The sequence below is a fragment of the Capricornis sumatraensis genome, chromosome 10, assembly GCF_032405125.1.
Source record: "Capricornis sumatraensis isolate serow.1 chromosome 10, serow.2, whole genome shotgun sequence".
Taxonomy (NCBI): Eukaryota; Metazoa; Chordata; class Mammalia; order Artiodactyla; family Bovidae; genus Capricornis; species Capricornis sumatraensis.
Genome location: NC_091078.1, coordinates 2499043 through 2520566, shown reverse-complemented (window position 1 = coordinate 2520566; position 21524 = coordinate 2499043). Strand labels below are relative to the sequence as shown.

At 50.3% G+C, this 21524-nt stretch overlaps 1 protein-coding gene across 1 annotated transcript in view; it reads left to right on the top strand.

Annotated features, from left to right (window-relative positions):
• WDFY4 (WDFY family member 4) overlaps positions 1 to 21524 on the top strand; it is a 233556-nt gene that overhangs the window by 190571 nt on the left and 21461 nt on the right. The window contains exons 47-52 of the mRNA XM_068982260.1: positions 4502 to 4544; positions 5751 to 5870; positions 7694 to 7811; positions 9185 to 9294; positions 17916 to 18069; positions 20642 to 20733. Of these exons, the coding sequence (XP_068838361.1) occupies positions 4502 to 4544; positions 5751 to 5870; positions 7694 to 7811; positions 9185 to 9294; positions 17916 to 18069; positions 20642 to 20733 (637 nt within the window). The remainder of the gene's footprint in view (positions 1 to 4501; positions 4545 to 5750; positions 5871 to 7693; positions 7812 to 9184; positions 9295 to 17915; positions 18070 to 20641; positions 20734 to 21524) is intronic.

Below are 21524 nucleotides of genomic sequence, written 5' to 3'. Positions count from 1 at the left end.
TGTTGTTGTTTTTGCTTTTGTTTTCTTTTCCCCTTCCGAGGAAAGCAGTTGTCTGCAGAGTCAGGGCCTGGAGCCAAGGTGTGGTCAAGGTATGGTCCAATAGGTGCTCTGCAAAGCCTGGTATGCTGGACACCCATGGGTGCCTGCACTAGGCTCTAGCAAACCCTAGTGAAGTTCCCTAGTCTGCACATCATCTCTTATCCCACCTCCATGTCCACACCTGAAGATAGAGATCACGGCTATCTCACTGAGTCCTTGTGAAAATTAGACAACAAACAAAAAATCTTTACAGTTTCTAATGCATTAGATAAATATTATTATTGTTTAATAATAGATTCATACTTGTTAAGACAGGAAGTTACAATAAAAGGGGTCAATATCCTTTAATTCAAGAGGATATCTCTATTTTCCAAGAATGCCTATCTATTACTGGATTTCTATTGACCTACAGGGAAGCACAGTGGTAAAGAATCTGCCTGCCCATGCAGGAGATACAAGAAATGCAGGTTCAATCCCTGGCCAGGAAGATTCCCTGGAGTAGGAAATGGCAACCCACTCTAGTATTCTTGCCTGGAAAATTCCATGGACAGAGGAGCCTAGTGGGCTACAGTCCATGAAGTTGCAAAGAGCTGGACACAACTGAGCAACCGAGTATGCAAGCATTGACCTACAATCTAGATTTGAAAACTAGACTAAACCCAAATTTGCTTCTGAGAAAGGAAAATGAGGAGGGAGTATGTTTCTATTAGTAGTCTCTCAGCTTCTCATGGAAAACTCTGCCCACCCCACAGACTGCTTCCCCAGCATGCTCCTCCAGAGCCACACCCAGGCAAAAGATGCTGGCCTGAGACACAGCCCAGCTCATTAGTAGACGCACTTCCAGTTTGACAAGATGAGTGAGTTTTCTTCTCATTGTGGATTGTATTTTCTTGACACCTCTTAGTTACTCACTAACCCGTTTCGCCGTGGCCTCATATCTGTTTTGTGAATAGAATAGATACAGGAGAATTTGGAGAGGCATCAGTCTTTATGTCTACTTTAGCTCTGGAGGCTCAGTTTCTCTGTAACCAGGCTCCTCCTGGTTATTTTATTAGTGTCTTAGGACTAGCCATAGCCTCCTAATCCCAGAGGTGAGAAGAAGGACAGGCAGGGACACCTCAGATCCCATCCTTTCCTGGGCTGAGAGGGTGTAGCCTCCAGCCAGATGAGTCCACTGGCAGAGACCATTCTGGCCTGGGCTAGCCTACCCTCTGAAGGCCGCTGGCAGGCTTCTCTACCAGCCTCCTAGGAGAGATGTGAGCTCCTGGGCTAGGCCTCTGGCTCATTCTGAGCGACAGGCTCAGGGTAGAGCGGAGGTGCCAATCAGGGGGATCTGGGCTAAAGGGACTGGAGTCAAAGGCAAGACAGTGAGGCAGGCCATGGGCACTGGGGTTCTGGGGCAGAGAATGCCCCCGCACCATGTGGCGGCTGTACTCAAGTCTCGACCACCTCTAGGGCTTCCCGGGGAACAGACGTGATCAAAGTGAAGCGGCACAGGTAAAAATCGCCCTCAAAAAAGGAAAGGGTTTGAACCCAGCCTAGCCGGTGACCAGCCACAAAGTTCTACTTGGTAGTGTCCCACCTATGGAAGTCTTCCGGAGGAGTTTAGACACCTGTCTTGGGGTGAGGGTGAGCTGGTAAGATGTCCTCTGTGAGCCCACCTTGACAGGCCACCTTCGGGTTAAGCAGAATGACCTACCTAGGCCTCAGTGACTTTAAACTCTTCCATTCTTCTCAGCGCCATCCCAGGTGGCCTGAAGGCCTGGACTCTTGCCCCATAGACGCCATGGCAGCCTGAGCTGGCCGAGCAGGAGGTCTGATTCGCAGGCTGCACAATTATTCCAAGAGCGCTCGGAATGGTACTGGCAGAACAAGGCAGGTCTTGACCAGAAACAAATCTTCACTCGTTTCCCACGCTCTTCTTCCTCCCAGAGTAAAAAGAATCAGTCCTGCTCTAGGGTAGCGTCCACACCCACGAGAGCTATGCCCGCCGAGGGAGCCCTGCACACGCCTGTGCTAGCCCGTCCCAGACCCATGGCCACACCTGCCCCCCAGCACTTCTGGGTCAGCCATGCTTGAAGGATGAGGTGACAGCAGTTCAGAGCAAGCAAGTGGTGGGGGCAGAATTTGAACCCAGGTTCTAGTGACTCCAAAGATGCTTTTTCCCATGTGGGCTCCCTCCCACCTTAGATGAGCCTTAGAAAGCCAAGAGTGATCTCTGGCATCTTGTTTAATCTACAGCTTATGCTATAATTATGCTAGTATCAATTCTGAAAGAAGTACTTTAATGACGAGATATTCATAAAATTCACATAGACCATTCCAAAAGTTCTATAATTGCCTTCAGATGAACATAATTTTTTGAAAAAAAAGAAATCTTTCAGAGAGAACTCACCTTTGGTTAGGTGAGTTTCTGGGCACTGCTGGTAATGGTGTCTTTTTTTGATGGTAATGAAATGATGGATCTTCCTTGGAGCTCATAGCTGGTGAAATGAGCAGTAGGATGGTAAACTGCCTTTATCTTCTGCATGCCATTCCACATGATGGCAATGTCACAAAAGACCACAGGCAAAATTCTAGAACTTTTTCTGGAAAAGGAAAAACAGAGGCCCTCTCTTTCCCTGGACTTTTGCTCCCCTATTCCTCGTCCACTGTCAGATTTCTAAAAGTACCAGGTTCAGCAGGCTTTGCTGTACTAACTCCACACCCTTGAGGCTCAGCCCCACATCCTCAGAAAGGCTCAGAACACATTCTTTTCAAGGTCGAGGCCTTCGCTGTCTCCAGCCTGGGCTCTGTTCTCATTTGTAGCCTTCAAAGCTTTCTGAAACTGCAGGCTTCCGGTTTATAGACCGGGTAGAAAAGCTTGTCTCCACTTGAGCCTTTGCAAGCTAATGCAATAAATGTGACCATGTTTTGTCTGTTTGCTGTTGTTACTGTGCGCCTGAATAAAATGGACTGAAATGATGATTTCTCTACTGGGGGGAAGAGATGAAGCCCAGCAAGGGAGTTGCTTTCTGTTTGTAGAAAATCTGCCAAGGAAGATACTGAACGAGGAAGGGTGGGGAGCCTGGACAGACACCACAGCAGTGCTGTGATGGAAGATGAAGAGGTGCTGGCCTGCTGGGGCACTCGGGCACCAGGCCTTGTCCACATGCAGGTCCAGCCCTGTGGGCTGAGCGTCCCTGTGGGATGTGCACACGGAAGCAGAGGCCCTGGGTACCTCAACAGCACTGAGGCAGAGGTCATGGCTGGAGAGTGGCAGATCTTGATTTGGCTTGGAGGAACATCCGGAACGAAAACCTGGTTTGGGGAGCAGAAGGGTCATTTCAAGGAAACAGAGGAGAAAAGAAATAGAGCTGGAAAAGGAACCACAGAACCCTTAGAGGCCAAGGAACTGGGGTTTATACATTCTTGCTGAGCAGAAGCAGCATGTCACATGGAGAGGTTCCTTCCCTACACCCTCCCCATCCCTGCATCTGACACGCTTTGACAACTCTTCCCTACCACATGGCTTAAGATGGTGTTTCTTTGGTTTGATTTGTGTTCCTTAATTATATACGTGGTCATGTAAATCGGTACAACTTCCTAAGAGGACAGTTTGGCAACATGTAGCGCACTTGATAATTCTCATAGTTTTTAGCCTAGCAGTACTGTTGCCAAAAATGTATCTCATGGATACATTCAGAGATTCAAGTCATGAAATCATTACAAGATTCAAGTCTCATAAATCACAGACATTGATGTCCAAAGGTGATCACACAAACATCATTCATGAGGACCAAGCCCAGCACAGGGGAAGCTCCCACCAGGTCCCCTCCCTCTGTGCCAGGCTTCCCAGCTACTGTGGCCACAGGACAATGTGGGCACCTCTAGGAGCAGGGTGGAGACCCATGTGGATAAGATGATCCCACATACCAAGAACAATTCCTTTTAAATTGTGTGAGCAAATAGACTGCCATATGGCTAAAACTCCTTTGGAAATTAACTAGATATTTCTTGTGTGGGAACGGTAGCTTGCAGACTATTGTTTTATGCCTCATGACTTTCTGTATCGTCTGCGCTTTTTAGCCATACATCCACGTGTCGGTATATTATATTCACAAATAGTGTACTGTAGTCACATGTATTTTGTTCACATGGGCAAAGGCCAAGCTGTGGTTATGGGAAATCCAGTGTAGAGTGTGAGACTCCAGACCTTCTCCTGTATGGCCCTGGGACTTCCCAGGGCCATGCTTCCGGCAGCAGTATATTCTGAAATCATATAATAGCAAGGGGGATGGCAAGAACCCAGCCTTCAATAAGGCAGTGTGGGAGCAAGAAGAGCTTGGGAAATAACCTTGCTGCTCTGGGAAGCTGATGGCCATTCTGGATGCCCCAACCCCACAAAGCCCCAGGAAGTTCCACCCCTCCCTCCATTTGTGCCTGAGACATTTGGTCACCACCCTCATTTTCTTTCCCACAGGAGGTACCCCAGCTCCGACAGGACCATGCTGCAGAAGTGGCAGGTACAGTGACCCCTCAGAACACTGTGGGTTCAAGGAAACCCTCAGGAAAGCAAATCAGCAAATAGCTTAGGCCCCAGGGATGAAGAGAGAAAGCATACTGGTGAATCGGGGGGATCTCGTTTTATTAATTTGTTAAAATGTCTCAAGTATTTCCCTGAAAAGATCTCAGTGATGAAAGGCGATTCTTGAGTCAGGGCTGGGGAGTTAGTGTGAGCGTGTGTGCACACGTACCTAAGCCCTGTGTGCACACACACGCTCCATCCATGGAGGTGTACACTTAGGTATAAATGGACACACAACTCAGAAAGGCACAGCATCCGCTTCACTTCCTGGAAGGTCATGTGTGGCTCACAGCCTGGATGAACTGACGCTCTGCCTCGGGTTCTCAGTGGAAGGAAAGGACCCCAAGAAAGACGGCCATACAGAGCCCAGGCAACAGGAAAGTAAATCTCGGTCACTCATGTCCAAAATCCTTTCCCAAGGAGCAGGCCAAGGAAAGGAAAGACCGACCACAGCAAGCAGGTCCCATCAGAGACGTGGTCTCTACTGGCTGCTCATTGGCCAAGTGGCCTTGGTGAATTTTTCCCAAATATAGCCCCTGACTCCATTCATGACCGTACATCTTGAAACAGAGGGCCCTAAGAATACAGAGTATCCTAACTGGCAGAGTCAGAAGAAAGTTCAGGTTCCTAAGAAAGCAGATCATGGAGCCTGTTGGTGAGGGCCTCTTTCCTGGTAACTGCAAAGAAACCCCAGCTTATATTTTCAATCAGAAAGCAGTCGGCAGTAAGAAGGTCTGGTATTTGTGCTATTATTTAAATCAATTTCTGAGTATCGCCCAACAGTTAACACAATAGAATGCTTTAGCCTTGGCTTGGACCTCGGAGCTGTGTTTTTTTTCCGAGTCAACTTCGCTTCCTGACTATATTTGCTTCAGCACATCTTGGAATTAGCGTCGCCACCCCGAGTCGCCCCAGCCCAGCCGCAAGGCTCACTGGGAGCGGAGTCGCCCGGCTGCAGGTGCAAGGCTCACTGGGAGCGGAGTCGCCCGGCTCCAGGTGGAAGGCTCACTGGGAGCAGCACGGCTACATGCCTTCCCACCTGCGCAGCTCGGGCCCCATGCTTAGGTCTAGGAGTTAGACCCTTGTGGCTCTCAGGAGGAAACCAGCTGTGTTGGGCTTATCCCAACCTTTTCTCTTCTGGCAGAAAAGAGACATCAGCAACTTCGAGTACCTCATGCACCTCAACACCCTGGCTGGGAGGACCTACAATGACTACATGCAGTATCCAGTGTTCCCCTGGGTCCTGGCCGACTACACCTCACAGGTACGTGTTCACGTGGGTGGTATGCAGGTGTCCTGTGAGTCTTTGACCCTGATGTCCAGAGCACCTGAGGTCATGCAGAGCCTCTGCAATGGGCTCAGTCCACCTGGGCCTGAGGGCTGCTCCAGGCTTGGCCCTCACCTGGCCTTTGGAGTCTGGGTGCCTGGGTTCCTGTCCCAGCCCCGCATGACTAGGACAGTATCCGACATGTGCCCCAGAGGGTTTCCTGGCTCACGGCTACCGTGAAGGCAAGAGATGGCCATCTGTTGAGATACGGCCAAGGGCCAACACTGGTCCGTCAAGTGAAGAGGGCCATACGATGTGTTCCTGGAACCAACATGTAGAGAGGGAGAGGGAGGGAGGGGGAGAGAGCAAGAGACACAGAGATCCGGTGAGAACAGACTCCTCCCCTGTAACCTGGCTTCAGTAACTGAGATGACGGTATGTGGAGGTGATGACATCACCCTGGATCTGGACCGAGACATGTAGCCCTAATGGAGGCTGATGGGAAGACTGGCTCGTTGCTCTTTTGCCCTTTGTCCCTGGACCTCAGCAAGCAGAGGAGGGAGGAGCAGAAAAGTCACAAGCTCGGCCAAGGTGAGGCCGCTGGGGGACAGCCAGGCTACGGAGCGGCGTCCTGACTGCCTGGGCTCCGGCCACAAGGAGACGTGTGGGGCTGTGTGTGTAAATGACCAGTACAGATAAGCCCTGCCCAGTGCTGCCTCGAGCTGTTTAGACAGCTCACCCCCAGAATTTGGGAAAGGGCCTCAGTCTTTTGTGAGCTCCCATCCCGTGAGACACGACACAGCAAGCCTTTTCTCACAAGCCATACATTGCTTCTCATTGCGCGACCATCTGGGACTGAGGTGTTTCAGAAAGGAAACTTGCCAATCCTAGCTTCAGCTCACAGATGGGTGGGTCCCCAGCCCATTTTGTTTAGCCCATATCCTGCATGAAAATTTAATTTCTTATCAGTGTTTAAAAAGTGGGAGATTTCTTCTCAAAAGCTGGAATTCCAATACCTTTCGGAGAGTTTGGAGATGTGGCCATGGGGAAGCCCCGCTCTGCCCTGGCAGCACCAGCTGTAGCCGAGGGGGTTTCCATGGTGCTGTCACTCAAGGGGTCTCAGGAGCTTCACTCCCGCCCCCTTTTCTCACCAGCCATGGTGGCAGGCCCTGCCTCCCCAGGACAACTGATGATTCACTACTAGTGGAAAGGAAGAGGCATGTAGAGAAACGCCTCCTTCTATAAAGACACGCAAACCCAGAGGACTCCCAGCCCTGAAAGCTCTTCACGGTGCTGCTGTTGTGCATTCCAAGGGCAGGGGAAGGGGCGCCAAGCCTGCTTTCACCACCCCAAAAGGGAGGTGCCTCCCAAAACACGAGGCCATTGCTCTCATTTCCTCCCCAAACGGACACCTTCTGACTGCCTACAAAATCAGTTTGAGTTCTAAGCAAGAACCCTGAACCACAAACTGCTCAGCGAGGGCAGAAGCCAGGTATCCATTGACAACAGGAATTCTTTTGAAAGTCTCTTGGGTAACTGGTGGCAATGTTCTGATCTGGGTCAACTTGGAAGAGTTCAGTGTGAAATCAATCTTCCCCTCCTCTCATTTTCCATCTCTCCCCTATTAAGCCTTAGTGGATCACTGCCTGTGGGGCCATAAAACCCTACCAGGCCTGCTAATCACCAGAGGAGGGGGGTCAGACCGAACGACAATAAACCAATAAAGAGAGCCATAAAACTGAAGACCGTGGCTCCTGCAGGCTCGCGGGGGCACAAGAGGGTCCAGGGGAGTTAACTCCAGTTGCACATTTACTTTCTAGACATTGAACCTGATGAATCCCAAGACTTTCCGTGATCTTTCTAAGCCCATGGGAGCTCAGACCAAGGAAAGGAAGCTGAAATTCATCCAGAGGTTTAAAGAGGTTGAGAAGACTGAAGGTGAGTAGATCCCAGCTTGATTTTTTTCTGCAATGCTCTTTATCTGAATGCTTTGAAGTGAGAGTTGATAATGATTTAGGTGTCATCCAGCCTACAGACAATTGCATTTGGATAGAGAACCCCCTGGAGAAGGCAGTGGCACTCCACTCCAGTACTCTTGCCTGGAAAATCCCATGGACGGAGGAGCCTAGAAGGCTGCAAGTCCATGGGGTCACTGAGGGTCGGACACGACTAAGCAACTTCACTTTCACTTTTCACTTTCATGCATTGGAGAAGGAAATGGCAACCCACTCCAGTGTTCTTGCCTGGGGAATCCCGGGGACGGCGGAGCCTGGTGGGCTGCCGTCTCTGGGGTCGCACAGAGTCGGACACGACTGAAGCGACTTAACAGCAGCAGCAGCAGCAAAGAACCCCCAAACCCAGCAGTCTGCACCCTGGTTGCCTGTGAGAATCACCTGAGAAGCTCGTTAAAAATGTTAATGTCCAGGTCCCACCCCTGGAAATCATGATTTAAATAAGTCTGTGATGGGGTGCACTCCAGGTGATTCCAACAGGAAATCAGGAGTGAGCACTGCGGTGCTAAGTGCTAAAACACCTCCATTCCTGGGTGCAGGAAAATGACATCCACTCAGTGCTTTCTGTGTGCCAGGGCCGACCAGCCTGCATTAGCACACACAATGGCCCATTGTAAAGAGAAGGAAATTGGAACTCAGACATCAGGCAACTCACTGAAGGTCACAGCCTCTGAACTGCAGAGCCTGCATCCATCTGGCCTAGGACCCGGTACCCAGATGCATCGTCCCCACGCTCCTTTTACAGTCTCTGCCGCTTTCACACGCCAGCTGCACTCTCAGAGCCTTTCTGTTTGTCTTTGGATCTGTTCACCTTTTAAACATCAATGGATGTATTTTAAAGAGAACATTTTCTGTCATATATTTGATGCCAGCTATACTGGCTTCCTCAAACACTTTGAACTAAAACATGAAACTACCAAAATAAGGAGCATCTACCCGTGAGCCGTAAGTGAATATGTGAACCGGAGGCAGCACGTTTCAAAAGGCTCACTCAGCCCCGAAGCCCTGCCTTTGGTGAGCAGGTTCTCTGCAGGCTGAGGAGCTCTTCTGCATCCCACACTGCCCTGAAGGCCCCTGCCCACTTGCTAGGACCCGCGCAATGTGCAGGACTGATACTCAAGCTCTGGGGGGAGACGGGAGGGGCAGGCAGGCCACGGGCAGGGATGCAACCCAGGCCTGTGCTTTCATCGCAGGAGACACGGCCGCCCAGTGCCACAGCTACTCAAGCTCTGGGGGGAGATGGGAGGGGCGGGCAGGCCACGGGCAGGGATGCGACCCAGGCCTGTGCTTTCATCGCAGGAGACATGACCGCCCAGTGCCATTACTGCACTCACTATTCCTCGGCCATCATTGTCGCCTCCTTCCTGGTCCGGATGCCACCCTTCACCCAGGCCTTCTGCTCTCTGCAGGTGAGCGTCCCTGACCCCCTACACACACACACATGCTCACACATGCACACGCCCATGCACACACACGCATACGCACGCACATGCACACACATGCGTGTAGGCACACATGCATACGCACACACATGCACACGTGCACACATGCATACATGCGCACACACACGCACATGCACACACGCGTGCACACACACAGAGCTAGCTCTTGCAGGCTAAGAGCTAGGCTTGGACGAGGCAGCTAGAAATAGGGTCCCAGCTTGGACTCCCCTGCTAGAAATCCAGCCTTGAGCCCATGATCTGCACTTGCCACTGCTTCCAGGACCCTGGACCATCCAGCTGAGGCAAGCTACTCTTCACGGACACACCGCCATGTCTATCCAACAGTCTCACCAAAAAAACTGAAAAATCAGGAATGAGATATGGGGGAACATACTCAACATAAATAGGTCTTGGTGGGAAAGGAGACACAGGAAGCTTGAAGCCCTCCTTGCAGGTAAGGTAGGTGGTCACAGGCTAGAAAAATAAACACAAAGAAGGAAAAATGAAAAGAATATCACTTGTGATGTCAGAATGCAGAAAACTATGCTAAGTACAAGCCTGAAGGCTTAAAAAGGACAAACAAATTACTTTTAATACTGAAATGAACAGCTAAACTGGAGAAGGAAACTCACCAATTTGCCTACCCAAAAATTAACAGAACATCATGCCAGCTTAAGGTTGCCAGATTTCACAAATAAAAATGCACGATGCCCAGGTAAATTTGAATTTAGTATAAACAGTGGTTTATACTAAAAAATTATTTGCTGGTTATCTGAGATTTAAATTTAGCTGGACATCCTATATTTTACCTGGCAGTCCAATACAGGCTAGAAGCAGGCCAGTATGACCCTGAGTGGATGCTAGTGTCAAGACGCATGGAACAGCTGGGACAAAGTGCCTCATGGGAGGCTGGGATGCTTTTCTCCCTCTCCCTCTAATGCTACCACCAGGATCCTGAATTAAGGTTATCCAGGGGCACAAGGTTTGACTGGGGAGAGCCATGGGTATCCCAGTTGCAGATAGCCAACTCCAAAGAGAACACAGCACAGCATCCAAGCTTAGGGACTCTTGATCGAGGCCTTTTAAGGGTCCTACAGAATAGGAAGACGTGGCCACGGAGGGTAAGAGGCTGCTGAACTTTCAGGGACTCACTCTGACAGCCAAGCTTCACAAAAGGAAAAGCACGAGCATCCCAGGAAGTGTGTGTTTCAGTCTGACTTCACCAGCAAGTTCACTCCTTACAGTTACTCAGATGACCTTGACCCCAAGACAAAAGGCCACTCTGAGTCAGACCTAAAGCAATCATCCGGGCCCTGGGTAGGTACAAATAGGCAATGTCAAGGCTCTCTCTCCAACCAGCAGCAGACCCCTCCTGTCTTGTTTCTTGGTGCAGTCCTCTCTCTCCTTGAAGGCATGGATTGTCTAGACATTATATAACCCCCCTCCCTGGAAATTAACTCAAAAATAACAAGCGTGCTTCCCCTGAGTCTTTCTCAGGCAACAAGCACTTTAAGTAAGTTTGGTTTGGAGGACAAATGGCCCTGAGCTGTTCCCCATGCCAGGAATCCCATCCAGCTGTTCAGCATCAACCCACGTGGAGTGATGAGCCCGCCTACCGTGACGGCGCTGCCTCCCATGATGGCTTTCCACCCTGGGAGCTCTGGGTGCTTCAGAAGTTTCCCCTCGCCCCTTCTGTCTCACCAGTACAGCCCCATCTCTACCTGCTGTAAAGGGTCTTCTCACAGAGAGACGAGGCAGACTGAACTAGAAACATCGAACTGTGAGGTTTACATCCCAGTTATTCTATTTTATTTCTGCGTATTATTTTACTCTGGAAATGAGGGTTAATTATGCTCATCTCACTGAGCCATGAGACTAAAGGAGGAAATGCGGGCAAAGCCCCGAGCTCAGGGCTGATGCCATGAAGGGGGTCAATCGCCCTTGTTCCTGTCTTCCCCCTGCCATCCACCAGATCTCATCTGAGCCAGCCTGAACTGGTGCAAGCTGCCCCTCTCTGGTTTAAGCTAATTCAAGACAGTCTGGACTGTGTCAAAGCATTCCACATGGCGTGAGCCAGATGAAACGGCTGTGCTGCCAACCTACTGGGTTAAAGTCACTTTGAAGCTAATCACACGGGTCTGAGCTTATTCTAGCTAGTTTGGTCCAGTGGTGACCAGCCCAAACTGGCTTGAGATGGTCTAAACCTGTGTGAGATGGTCTAAACCAGTGTGAGATGGTCAAAGGCAATTTCATTTGCTTTTACGTGGCACCAACGCAGTCATATCAGCTTGAGTTCTTTTGACTCCAGTGCTGACATCTGATGTGACTCCTGGTTTTTCTGGGTTCAACTCTTTCTGGGACACATTGGCTCATCCAAGTTGACATCTCCATGATGCTTCTGAATTGGTTTCTCTTTCCGACCTTGAACTGCCACTTCTAGTGGGTCACTACTAGTCCAAGCCTTGGAACCAGCCAAAGAACCGACTGACTCTGCTTTTCCCTTATCATAAAAAAGAAGCTGTAGTCTCTAGGGAATGAATTCAACGGCTACCTCTGGGGGGAATGTGCGTGGCTCCCATCTGCGAGTCCTGGGGCCTGTGCAGACCTCCATAAGAATGATCTGGCATCTTCCTGGGGTCAGGCTTCTTCCTCCATTCCACTCTGCCTCCTGGGGGTAGACTCGTTTCTTCTCAAAAGACTTCTGCTTCCCCTCTGTATGGCGACAAGGAAAGGAGCCTCCCTACATTCTCAGCAGCCCAAGACTTCCAGCCCCCATCCCCAGCATGGATCCCAGAGTGAAAAAGCAGAAGAAAGGTGGAAAGGTGCAGAATCCGGGCAGCGAAGCTGTTCTCACTCATCTGGAGAGCAGGGACGTGAGTACGTCCAGCATCTCCAGAGCAGGAGCACGTGCAAGAGTCAGCAGAAGAAAGTGCATGCTCTTGCTCTGGATGAAGCAAAGTCTGCCTCTGAGCTATCACGTGACTGAGCCACAGTGACGCGCTGGGTCCGCGACTGGACCAGGAGGGCTTTGGTGTGGAGAGTGGGTGCCTGTGCACTCCCCCTGTGGTCTGATGGAACACAGGCGCAGCGTTCTTTGGGCTGTAGCCTGCCCACTGGGCACCGTGCAGAGAGGTGTGGACAGCTTAAGAATGGCAGTGTGGCATATTCTGATTCCTAGGAATAAGGTTTGCTTTATGCTTTTCACAGTTAAATCTTATTCAGTTCAGTTCAGTCACTCTGTCGTGTCCGACTCTTTGCGACTCCGTGAATCGTAGCATGCCAGGGCTCCCTGTCCATCACCAATTCCCAGAGTTCACTCAGACTCACGTCCATCAAGTCCGTGATGCCATCCAGCCATCTCATCCTCTGTCGGCCCCTTTACCTCCTGCCCCCAATCCCTCCCAGCATCAGAGTCTTTTCCAATGAGTCAACTCTTCGCATGAGGTGGCCAAAGTACTGGAGTTTTAGCGTTAGCATCATTCCTTTCAAAGAAATCCCAGATCTCCTTCAGAATGGACTGGTTGGATCTCCTTGCAGTCCAAGGGATTCTCAAGAGTCTTCTCCAACACCACAGTTCAAAAGCATCAATTCTTCGGCACTCAGCTTTCTTTATAGTCCAACTCTCACATCCGTACATGACTACTAGAAAAATCATAGCCTTGACTAGACAGACCTTTGTTGGCAAAGTCTGAGTTTTCCAAATGTGCTGAGTTTTCCAAATGTGCTGGCATATTGAGTGCAGCACTTTCACAGCATCATCTTTCAGGATTTGAAATAGTTCAACTGGAATTCCATCACCTCCAGCAGCTTTGTTCATAGTGATGCTTTCTAAGGCCCACTTGACTTCACATTCCAGGATGCCTGGCTCTAGGTGAGTGATCACACCATCGTGATTATCTTAGTCGTGAAGATCTTTTTTGTATAGTTCTTCTGTGTATTCTTGCCATCTCTTCTTAATATCTTCTGCTTCTGTTAGGTCCATACCATTTCTTTCCTTTATCGAGCCCATCTTTGCATGAAATGTTCCCTTGGTATCTCTAATTTTCTTGAAGAGATCTCTAGTCTTTCCCATTCTGTTGTTTTCCTCTATTTCTTTGCATTGATCGCTAAGGAAGGCTTTCTTATCTCTTCCTGATATTCTCTGGAACTCTGCATTCAGATGCTTATATCTTTCCTTCTTTGCTTTTCACTTCTCTTCTTTTCACAGCTATTTGTAAGGCCTCCCCAGACAGCCATTTTGCTTTTTTGCATTTCTTTTTCACGGGGATGGTCTTGATCCCTGTCTCCTGTACAATGTCACGAACCTCAGCCCATAGTTCATCAGGCCCTCTATCTATCAGCCTATTAAACTTTATCAGGCTGGTCTTAGAATTGATGTCTGCCTCTTCTGTTGCTGTGTTTGTTTTTCTGCCTCAAACCTGTTACTACAATTATCAGTTCAGTTCAGTTCCGTCACTCAGTCATGTCCGACTCTTCATGACCCCATGGACCACAGCACGCCAGGCCTCCCTGTCCATCACCAACTCCTGGAGTCTACTCAAACTCATCTCCATTGAGTCAGTGATGCCATCCAACAAGCTCATCCTCTGTCGTCCCCTTCTCCTCTTGTCCTCAATCTTTCCCAGCATCAGGGTCTTTTCAAATGAGTCAGCTCTTCACATCAGGTGGACAAAGTATCGGAGTTTCAGCTTCAACATCAGTCCTTCCAATGAACACTCAGGACTGATCTCCATTAGGATGGACTGGTTGGATCTCCTTGCAGTCCAGGGGACTCTCAAGAGTCTTCTCCAACACCACAGTTCAAAAGCACCAATTCTTCGGCAGTCAGCTTTCTTTATAGTCCAACTCTCACATCCGTACATGACTACTGGAAAAGTCATAGCCTTGACTAGACAGACCTTTGTTGACAAAGTAATATCTCTGCTTTTCAATATGCTGTCTAGGTTGGTCATAACTTTCCTTCCAAGGAGTAAGCGTCTTTTAACTTCATGGCTGCAGTCACCATCTGCAGTGATTTTCGAGCCCTCCAAAATAAAGTCAGCCACTGTTTCCACTGTTTCCCCAACGATAGCCTCTTATAATCCAGAAAATGCCACACATGAGCAGTGTGGCCTGGGTGGGTGCACACTCAAGCCATGTGACTCCGGCTTCCGCTGGTGCTGTGCTTATCCCCTCTCCTTGGGGTGTGAGACTGCTGTCTGCCAAGCTTGCCTCCCTGGATGCTGTGGTCTTGGGAATCTTGCCTACAGGGACCCAGTGTCTGTGAGCCTTCAGACAATTGAGCAACCAGGAGGCCATGCCAGTCTGGGGCCACAGCACAGGCCCCCATTTCCACCCTGGCAAGAGTACCAATTGCTCTCAGGCCTGAGCTGGGATCCAGCCTGGGCAGGGCAGAGCAAGGCAGCCAGCACCCCAGCAAGGGCACAGTGCCGCCTCCGCTGCCCCTGCTGCATTTAATAAGAAACCGAAATCAAGTGCTGTGTTAATTAAGTCACAGCCCATGTGAAGTCAGCTGTTACCAGCAGTGGGGAAGAGTTTTCTGAACCACCTGAGGTGAGGCGACTGGTTTTGTGTAAGACATATGCCAACTGCAGAGAGAGCCAGGGCCTCTGGGCAGCACTGGACACAGACCTCTCACCTGGGGGCTCCGTGAATGCCAGCCCCTCGTGGAGTTGTGTCCATAATAAAGGTGTCATTATTATTACCATTGCAATGCCCATCCAGGGACGCAGGTGCACATAGATTCTGTGTCCTCATACAAAAGGAATAGCTCCTTCAGTACAAAAACTCCCTTCAAGGTGTTTGCAGTTTTAACCAATGCACTGTAATCATGAGCTTTACTCTGATTTTAACGCCTGTCAAACATTCAGCAACAGGTCAAAGTGGCCTTGCCAGTCACTTCTTCCTGCATCACTTGCTTTCAATTTTGATTCACCTCTTAGTAAAATTGAGCACCTCTTAAAGTATTTTAATTGAGACAGATACTTAGGATTGTATTATTCCTGACCCCTTCAATTTTGGGAATATTCTTCTAGGGTCTTTACATATGAGTGATGTTGGCTGGGCATAGACTGTAAGCTTCTGCCTCAGAAACCTACGGACTTAGCTGCCTTGTCTTTTGGCTTTAATGTCACCTGGGAAATCTTCTGCCAATAAGTAGCTCCTCTGTTGATAAGAGTAACCTTGCTATTAATTTTTTTTTTGGTCTGTTTGGATACTTGGAGGATTCACTAATCTTGATATTCAAAAATATCTGCAGGCTAGATTTAGGAGCAGATCTGGGCCCAGAAATTCTCTCTGACCACCCTGTTTCCATCCACTCTCTAGACCCAATTTGGTTGTTGCTTGGTTTTGTTTTGAACTCTCCTTATGGGGGCACTCTGTAAACCCTGACTCTGCTTCTCTGCCTTGCTTCTTCTCGCCTGTCCTCCTCCTGCCCTCTCTTCGTTGTCTCCTCCCTTCCCTTCCTGAGACTCAAGCTCTGATGGGACTCCTGCTGGCAGCCACCAGAGTCTGTGTCAACCCACAGACTTTGTAACTAATATGAGTTGCAAAGCAGCTCCACTTTTCCTTCCAGGGGATTCGGCGTTTCTTTTGTATTGCAAAAGTGAGCAAACCCATTAATTTTGAAACAAATGTATGCAAATACATTTATTAATATAGGAAATAGGGAAATCAGTTATTGCTTCCTTTATAAATAATACAGGCTTAAGTTTTAAAGATATTACTTTTGCTAAAATGCATTAGACAGCTGTGAAAAAAATAACATTTTTCTTTGCGGTAATATCTTTAACCAGATTTGTAGCACTAACAATATTCCCCATGTATATATTATTTTTATTTAATACAGGTAATCTTTTTATTACCAAATCATATTGTTTCTCAGGAGATTACCATCAGCACTCATAAAAGCTGCAGAAGGAAAGTGGGACGACAAGGCGGCATCAATCTCCCTCCGACGTGAGGCTCGGGCTGCAGATTAAATACACAAAGCTCTTAATGCATTTCAATGAGCCACTTGTTAGGAGCAGATTTATTTAGAAACACCCCCTCCACCATTTTGTGTCCATTTCAGTTTGAATATGAGAGTGTGGGCTTCATCCCCTAATTTTGCCATTGTTTAGTCACTAAACAGCCTGTCCGACTCTTTTGTGACCCTGTGGACTGCAGCCTGCCAGGCTCCTCTGATCATGGAATTTCCTAGGCAAGAATACTGAAGTGGCTTGCCATTTTCTTCTCCAGGGAATCTTCCTGACCCCGGGATCGAACCCGCACCTCCTGCACTGGCAGGCAGGTTCTTTACCAATGAGCCACCCGGGAAGCCCTTGCCTAATTGGTTAAAACCAAGAACAAAACGATCTTGGAGAAAAGCCATATCTTTCAGCTGCCCAGATACTGTGTTTGGCTGAAACCCTGGGGGTAACTGGGTTTCTTGGTGTCCCTGACCGTGTGCAGAGAATGCTAGCATATTCTTTACACTTCGTCTGCCACTGATGGTGGGAAACCTCGGTCCCTGAAGAGAGAAGGGAGCTGATGGACCAAAGGAGGGCACTGGCAATTTGAGTTCTATCCCTTTGTTCTTCCGGCCACATGTGCCCTCTGCAGAGGCTGGCAAAAGAAAGGCTAGTTCTGGCTGAACAAAAAAGGCCCCGTTACAATGGGAACAACTGAATTACTGAATCCCAGAGAGGAGGTGTCCCTTGGGCATCCCTAAACTTAAGCCAACAGACCCAAATCCCAGCTTCAAAAACTCTCTTTTGAAGCCCCTCTGCCCACAGCATCTTCAGTCCTCCAACTGGGACCTCTCTGCCTCCTCCCAATGCCCAAGATCACATGATGAATAAGGGTAGTGTCGACTGAAGAGATATCACAATTCAAATGAGAGGCACAGAGAATCCAAGGAAGGAATTCGAGCTTGGCTCAGCTGCCGACCTCAGGACTGCATGGACCCATCTGTGGCAGTGGGCCTTGGAACAAGGTTGATCCTCATGAAGCACCATATGTGACCCTCATGAGCACTCCATCCTCAGATCGGTCCCCTCTCGTCAAGGCCGCTGTGTTACATGTCACCAGGGCCCTACCTAACCTGCTTTCCAGGCCTGCCCTCAGCTCAGAACATCACCGTTTTCTCCAGCACCAGGCTTGCCGTCTCAGCAGGGGCTGACTTCTCCAGGAAACTTTCCCGCACGTAGACTGTCTGACCCACCCCTTGTACTTTGACTCAGAGCTGACCCTCAGTGAGTGTGTCAAGTGGTCAGATGAGTGACCGTGGCTTTCCTGTCTCTGATCTGAACTCCAGTTTCTAAACTGGGGAAACATTGCTCCCTTAATCACAGTGGACCATGCATCCTGCGTGGAAGCTCTGGTGCAGGGTTCCAGCGAACCGTCAAAGCGATTAGATGCCTGAAGAAACAATTGCCCACGTGTGTGGCCTGATGTGTGCACGTGTGTTGGGGAGTGAATGAAAGGGTCTAATGGCAGAACCTGTGTCTGGGGGACAGAGTGGATGAAGAAGGCCCACTCTAGTGAAGCCTGTGCACCCCCAGTTATCACCACACAGTTGATCATCTCACCCCTTTTCTGCTTAGGGTGGAAGCTTCGATGTGGCAGATAGAATGTTCCACAGTGTGAAGAGCGCGTGGGAATCGGCCTCCAGAGAGAACATGAGTGATGTCAGAGAGCTGACCCCGGAGTTCTTCTACCTGCCTGAGTTCCTGACCAATTGCAACGCCCTGGAGTTTGGTGAGTGGAGCAAGGCTCCGGGGCTGGACAGCTTGTGGTTCATGACATCAGTATCTTTGCTAAGCGACCCACCCCCCACAGGCCGACACCAGACCAGTACGGTGGGCAGATTAGAGTGAGGCCTCCACTGGGTGGTGTCACTTGACGAGGAGGTGGGGGCCAAGGAAGTACATAGCCCCAGGGTGCAGACCACCCACAGTTCTATGCAGGGCCTCCTGCCAAGGGTCCCCAAGGCCCCAGTCTGCAGCAAGACAGCAGCTCGGGAGCAGGAGCCCTTGCTGACAGCCAGGCCTGGCACTGCCCTGCTGAACGCCGCAGGCAAGCCCGGCCCTTTCTCTGCTCCACTTTCCTCCAAGTCCCACAAGTGGGTTAACCTGTGAGCAGGACCCAGACGTGCTGCCTCTCCCGGCACAGGCTGCCGGGGTGCCCACAGGCACCTTGGTGGCTCCTTCTCTTTCCTACCCTCCAGACCCCACAGCAGGGTGAGCCATGCTTTCTCATCCACTGCTATAGAGGAGGGACACAAATTTCAGGAAACCCCAGAGGGCAGGCCCCCTGGCAACTGATGTACTTTGGGAGCCTCCACTGGGAACCTCAGGGTGACTTGGGGAGGGGATGTGGTCGGAACCCCTGAAGGGCATGGCCCTCCTCACCCAGAGGTGCGGGGTGAATCACCCACTCTGAGGAGGCCTTTGTGAGCCAGCACGGTGCCCACCCGTGCTCCAGAGCCCCTCTTCCTCAGGGCCCTCCTTCCTCTAAACCACGCAGATGGGCCCGCACCTCAAGCCAGACCAGGGGCAGGCCCAGGACAGCTGCCTCAGGCACTCGGCTCCTGTGCGGTGGTCTGCAGACAGATCACCAGCGGGGCAGTTAAAGCATCCCCAGGCCCACCCCATCGACTCTGAGCTCGTGGGACTTGGTGGCCTTGGCAATGCTCATGTTCTCAGATGCTTCACTTGTTTCAGATGAGAACCTGGCAAACATAAAGGGCAGTTCCCACAAGGTGTGATGAGACCATGAGAGGAGCGAGTCGGAACCAAGGAAGCCAAGAGGAGGGTCCCAACCCGCCTGGGGTGAAGGGGGCACAGCGGGGAAGGCGCCGGTTCTCCTTGGCAGTGGAGGCTGGTTCTCTGCCGGACGGGAGGTGCTCAGCGGCAGATAGAGCCTTCACGCCCGGGGCCAGGGATCCTCAGGGAGGTCAGGAAAACAAATGTGGCCATTATGCACCTACTGTATGCAGGCCCTTTTTAGGCACTGAGGATTCAGTTGTGTGTCCTGGGGCGGATCGCCTGGAAGGTGTTAATATTCTGTGTGTGGGGGTGGGGGAGGAAGGACAGAAAAGAATAGAGAAATAAGTGAAATGTGTGTCAATGCTGAGGAAGTCCCATAAGGAAAGAAGGCAGGAAGATGGCTTGAGGTGACTCAGTGGCCATGTGTGGAGAAGGACCTGCCTGAGGAGGTGACAGGTGTGAGCCGAGACTGAATGATGGGAAAGGCCAAGCCAGCCCTGCGGCCAGAGAGAGGGAGAAAGGATGCTTTCCCCCAGTTGCACCTGTGGGCTCTGGAGGGTTTCAGAAAGGCGACAGCTAGTATTTCCTGCTGCTGCTAAGTCGCTTCAGTCGGGTCCGACTCTGTGCAACCCCATCGACGACAGCCCACCAGGCTCCCCCCTCCCTGGGACTCTCCAGGCAAGAACACTGGAGTGGGTTGCCATTTCCTTCTCCAGTGCATGAAAGTGAAAAGTGAAAGTGAAGTCGCTCAGTCGTGTCCGACTCTGTGCGACCCCAGGGACTGCAGCCTACCAGGCTCCTCCGCCCATGGGATTTTCCAGGCTAGAGTACTGGAGTGGGGTGCCATTGCCTTCTCTGAGTATTTCCTGAGCAGCTATCATATGCCTGGAACTATTCTAAGCATGTTACGTGTATTTTCTCTTCTGATCCTTATGCCAGCGAAGGAGGTAATAGGTAGGAAAGTGACTCCCCAAGAGGTTAAGCAACTTGCTCAAGGTTGTGTGGCTAATGGGGAGGACAGAGATGCGGGCTTGAATCCAGCCTCTTCTTCTTGGTGTCTGGGGAAGCTCCCTCTGCAAACCTTCTGTCTTCACTTTAAAAGTGGAGAGAAAATACGTAAATTATCGAGTTGACTGAAGAGTCAATAAGATGATGTGTGCCAAGCACCTAGCACAGTGCCCTGGCCTAGAGCGAGACGCTCAAAAGGCAATAGCTTTTCCTGCCACTGTTCTTACCTTATTGTTTTAGTGCTGTGTAAAAAAGCGCCTCCATGAAAAGGCACAGAGTGAGGGGAGGGAAATTTACCAACAGTGATGACCCGACCATTTGATGCACGGGCACTGCTTGGAAGCACGGCGGCTCTCATGGAGGCCCGAAGGCTTAGAATCCGAGGAGCATTGCAGGCAGATAGGACGGGGTCATTTCCAACAGAGGAGACAGGAAGCAGTGCGGTGGTCTATGCAGGAATCCCAGTACCGGCCAGCACAGCGTTTACACCCCCGACTCCTAACCCGTGTGGCTTCCCATTCACCCAAAGGCCTGCTGTCTCTCACCCTATTCAGGCTGCATGCAGGACGGGACAGCACTGGGGGGCGTTCAGCTCCCTCCCTGGGCTGATGGAGACCCCCGGAAATTCATCAGCCTGCACAGACAAGTGAGTTGGGTGGGGTCACGGCAGAGTCCCTGGTATCCTGAACGAGGACCTTGGCGTGCCCTCCACGTCCATAGAGGCCATCTGTCTGAGTGGAGGGCTGTGATGAATACTTCTGAGTCTCGTATGTCCCTCAGAGAAGGCACTGGGCCCATTGCCCTGGTTTGGCAGGAAAGAGCTTGGCTCTGGGCTCTCTTAAGGGCTCCATTAGGCTTTGCCCTTGTGCCAGTCTATTGTGGGACTTATGAGGGGAGCAAATTCAGATTCGTATTCGATGGAGGGCAAGTCAGTGCCCTTAGCCAACCCCACAGTCAAGGCCAAGCCCTGGACCGTATTGCCCAGTTTAGATCAGAGAGGGGCTGGAGGCCTCAAGGGGTTCCCACTGGCCAAAATATTTGCCAGGACCAGAGAGGACTTGGTTTATGACTCAGAAAGACTGATGTGGGTACAGGTCACAGGTCATCTGGGGACACATATTCTGGGTCAAATATCTGGGTTAGCAGAAACACATGACAATATGTTCAACATCATTAGTCACCAGGGGTACATACACTAAAACCATGAGATGCTGCTGCGTAGGCACAGGAATGGCTAAATTTTAAAATACTGCAAAATCCAAGAGTCAAGCAAAGATGTGGAGCAGCAAGAATCCATCATGCATTGCTGGTGGGGAAAAATGGCCCAACCGCTCTGAACAAGAACTTCTTATAAAGGTGAAGATGCATTCACCGTATCGCTCAGACATTCCACTTGTATGTATTTGCCCAGGAGAGATGGAAACACGTCCACAGAAG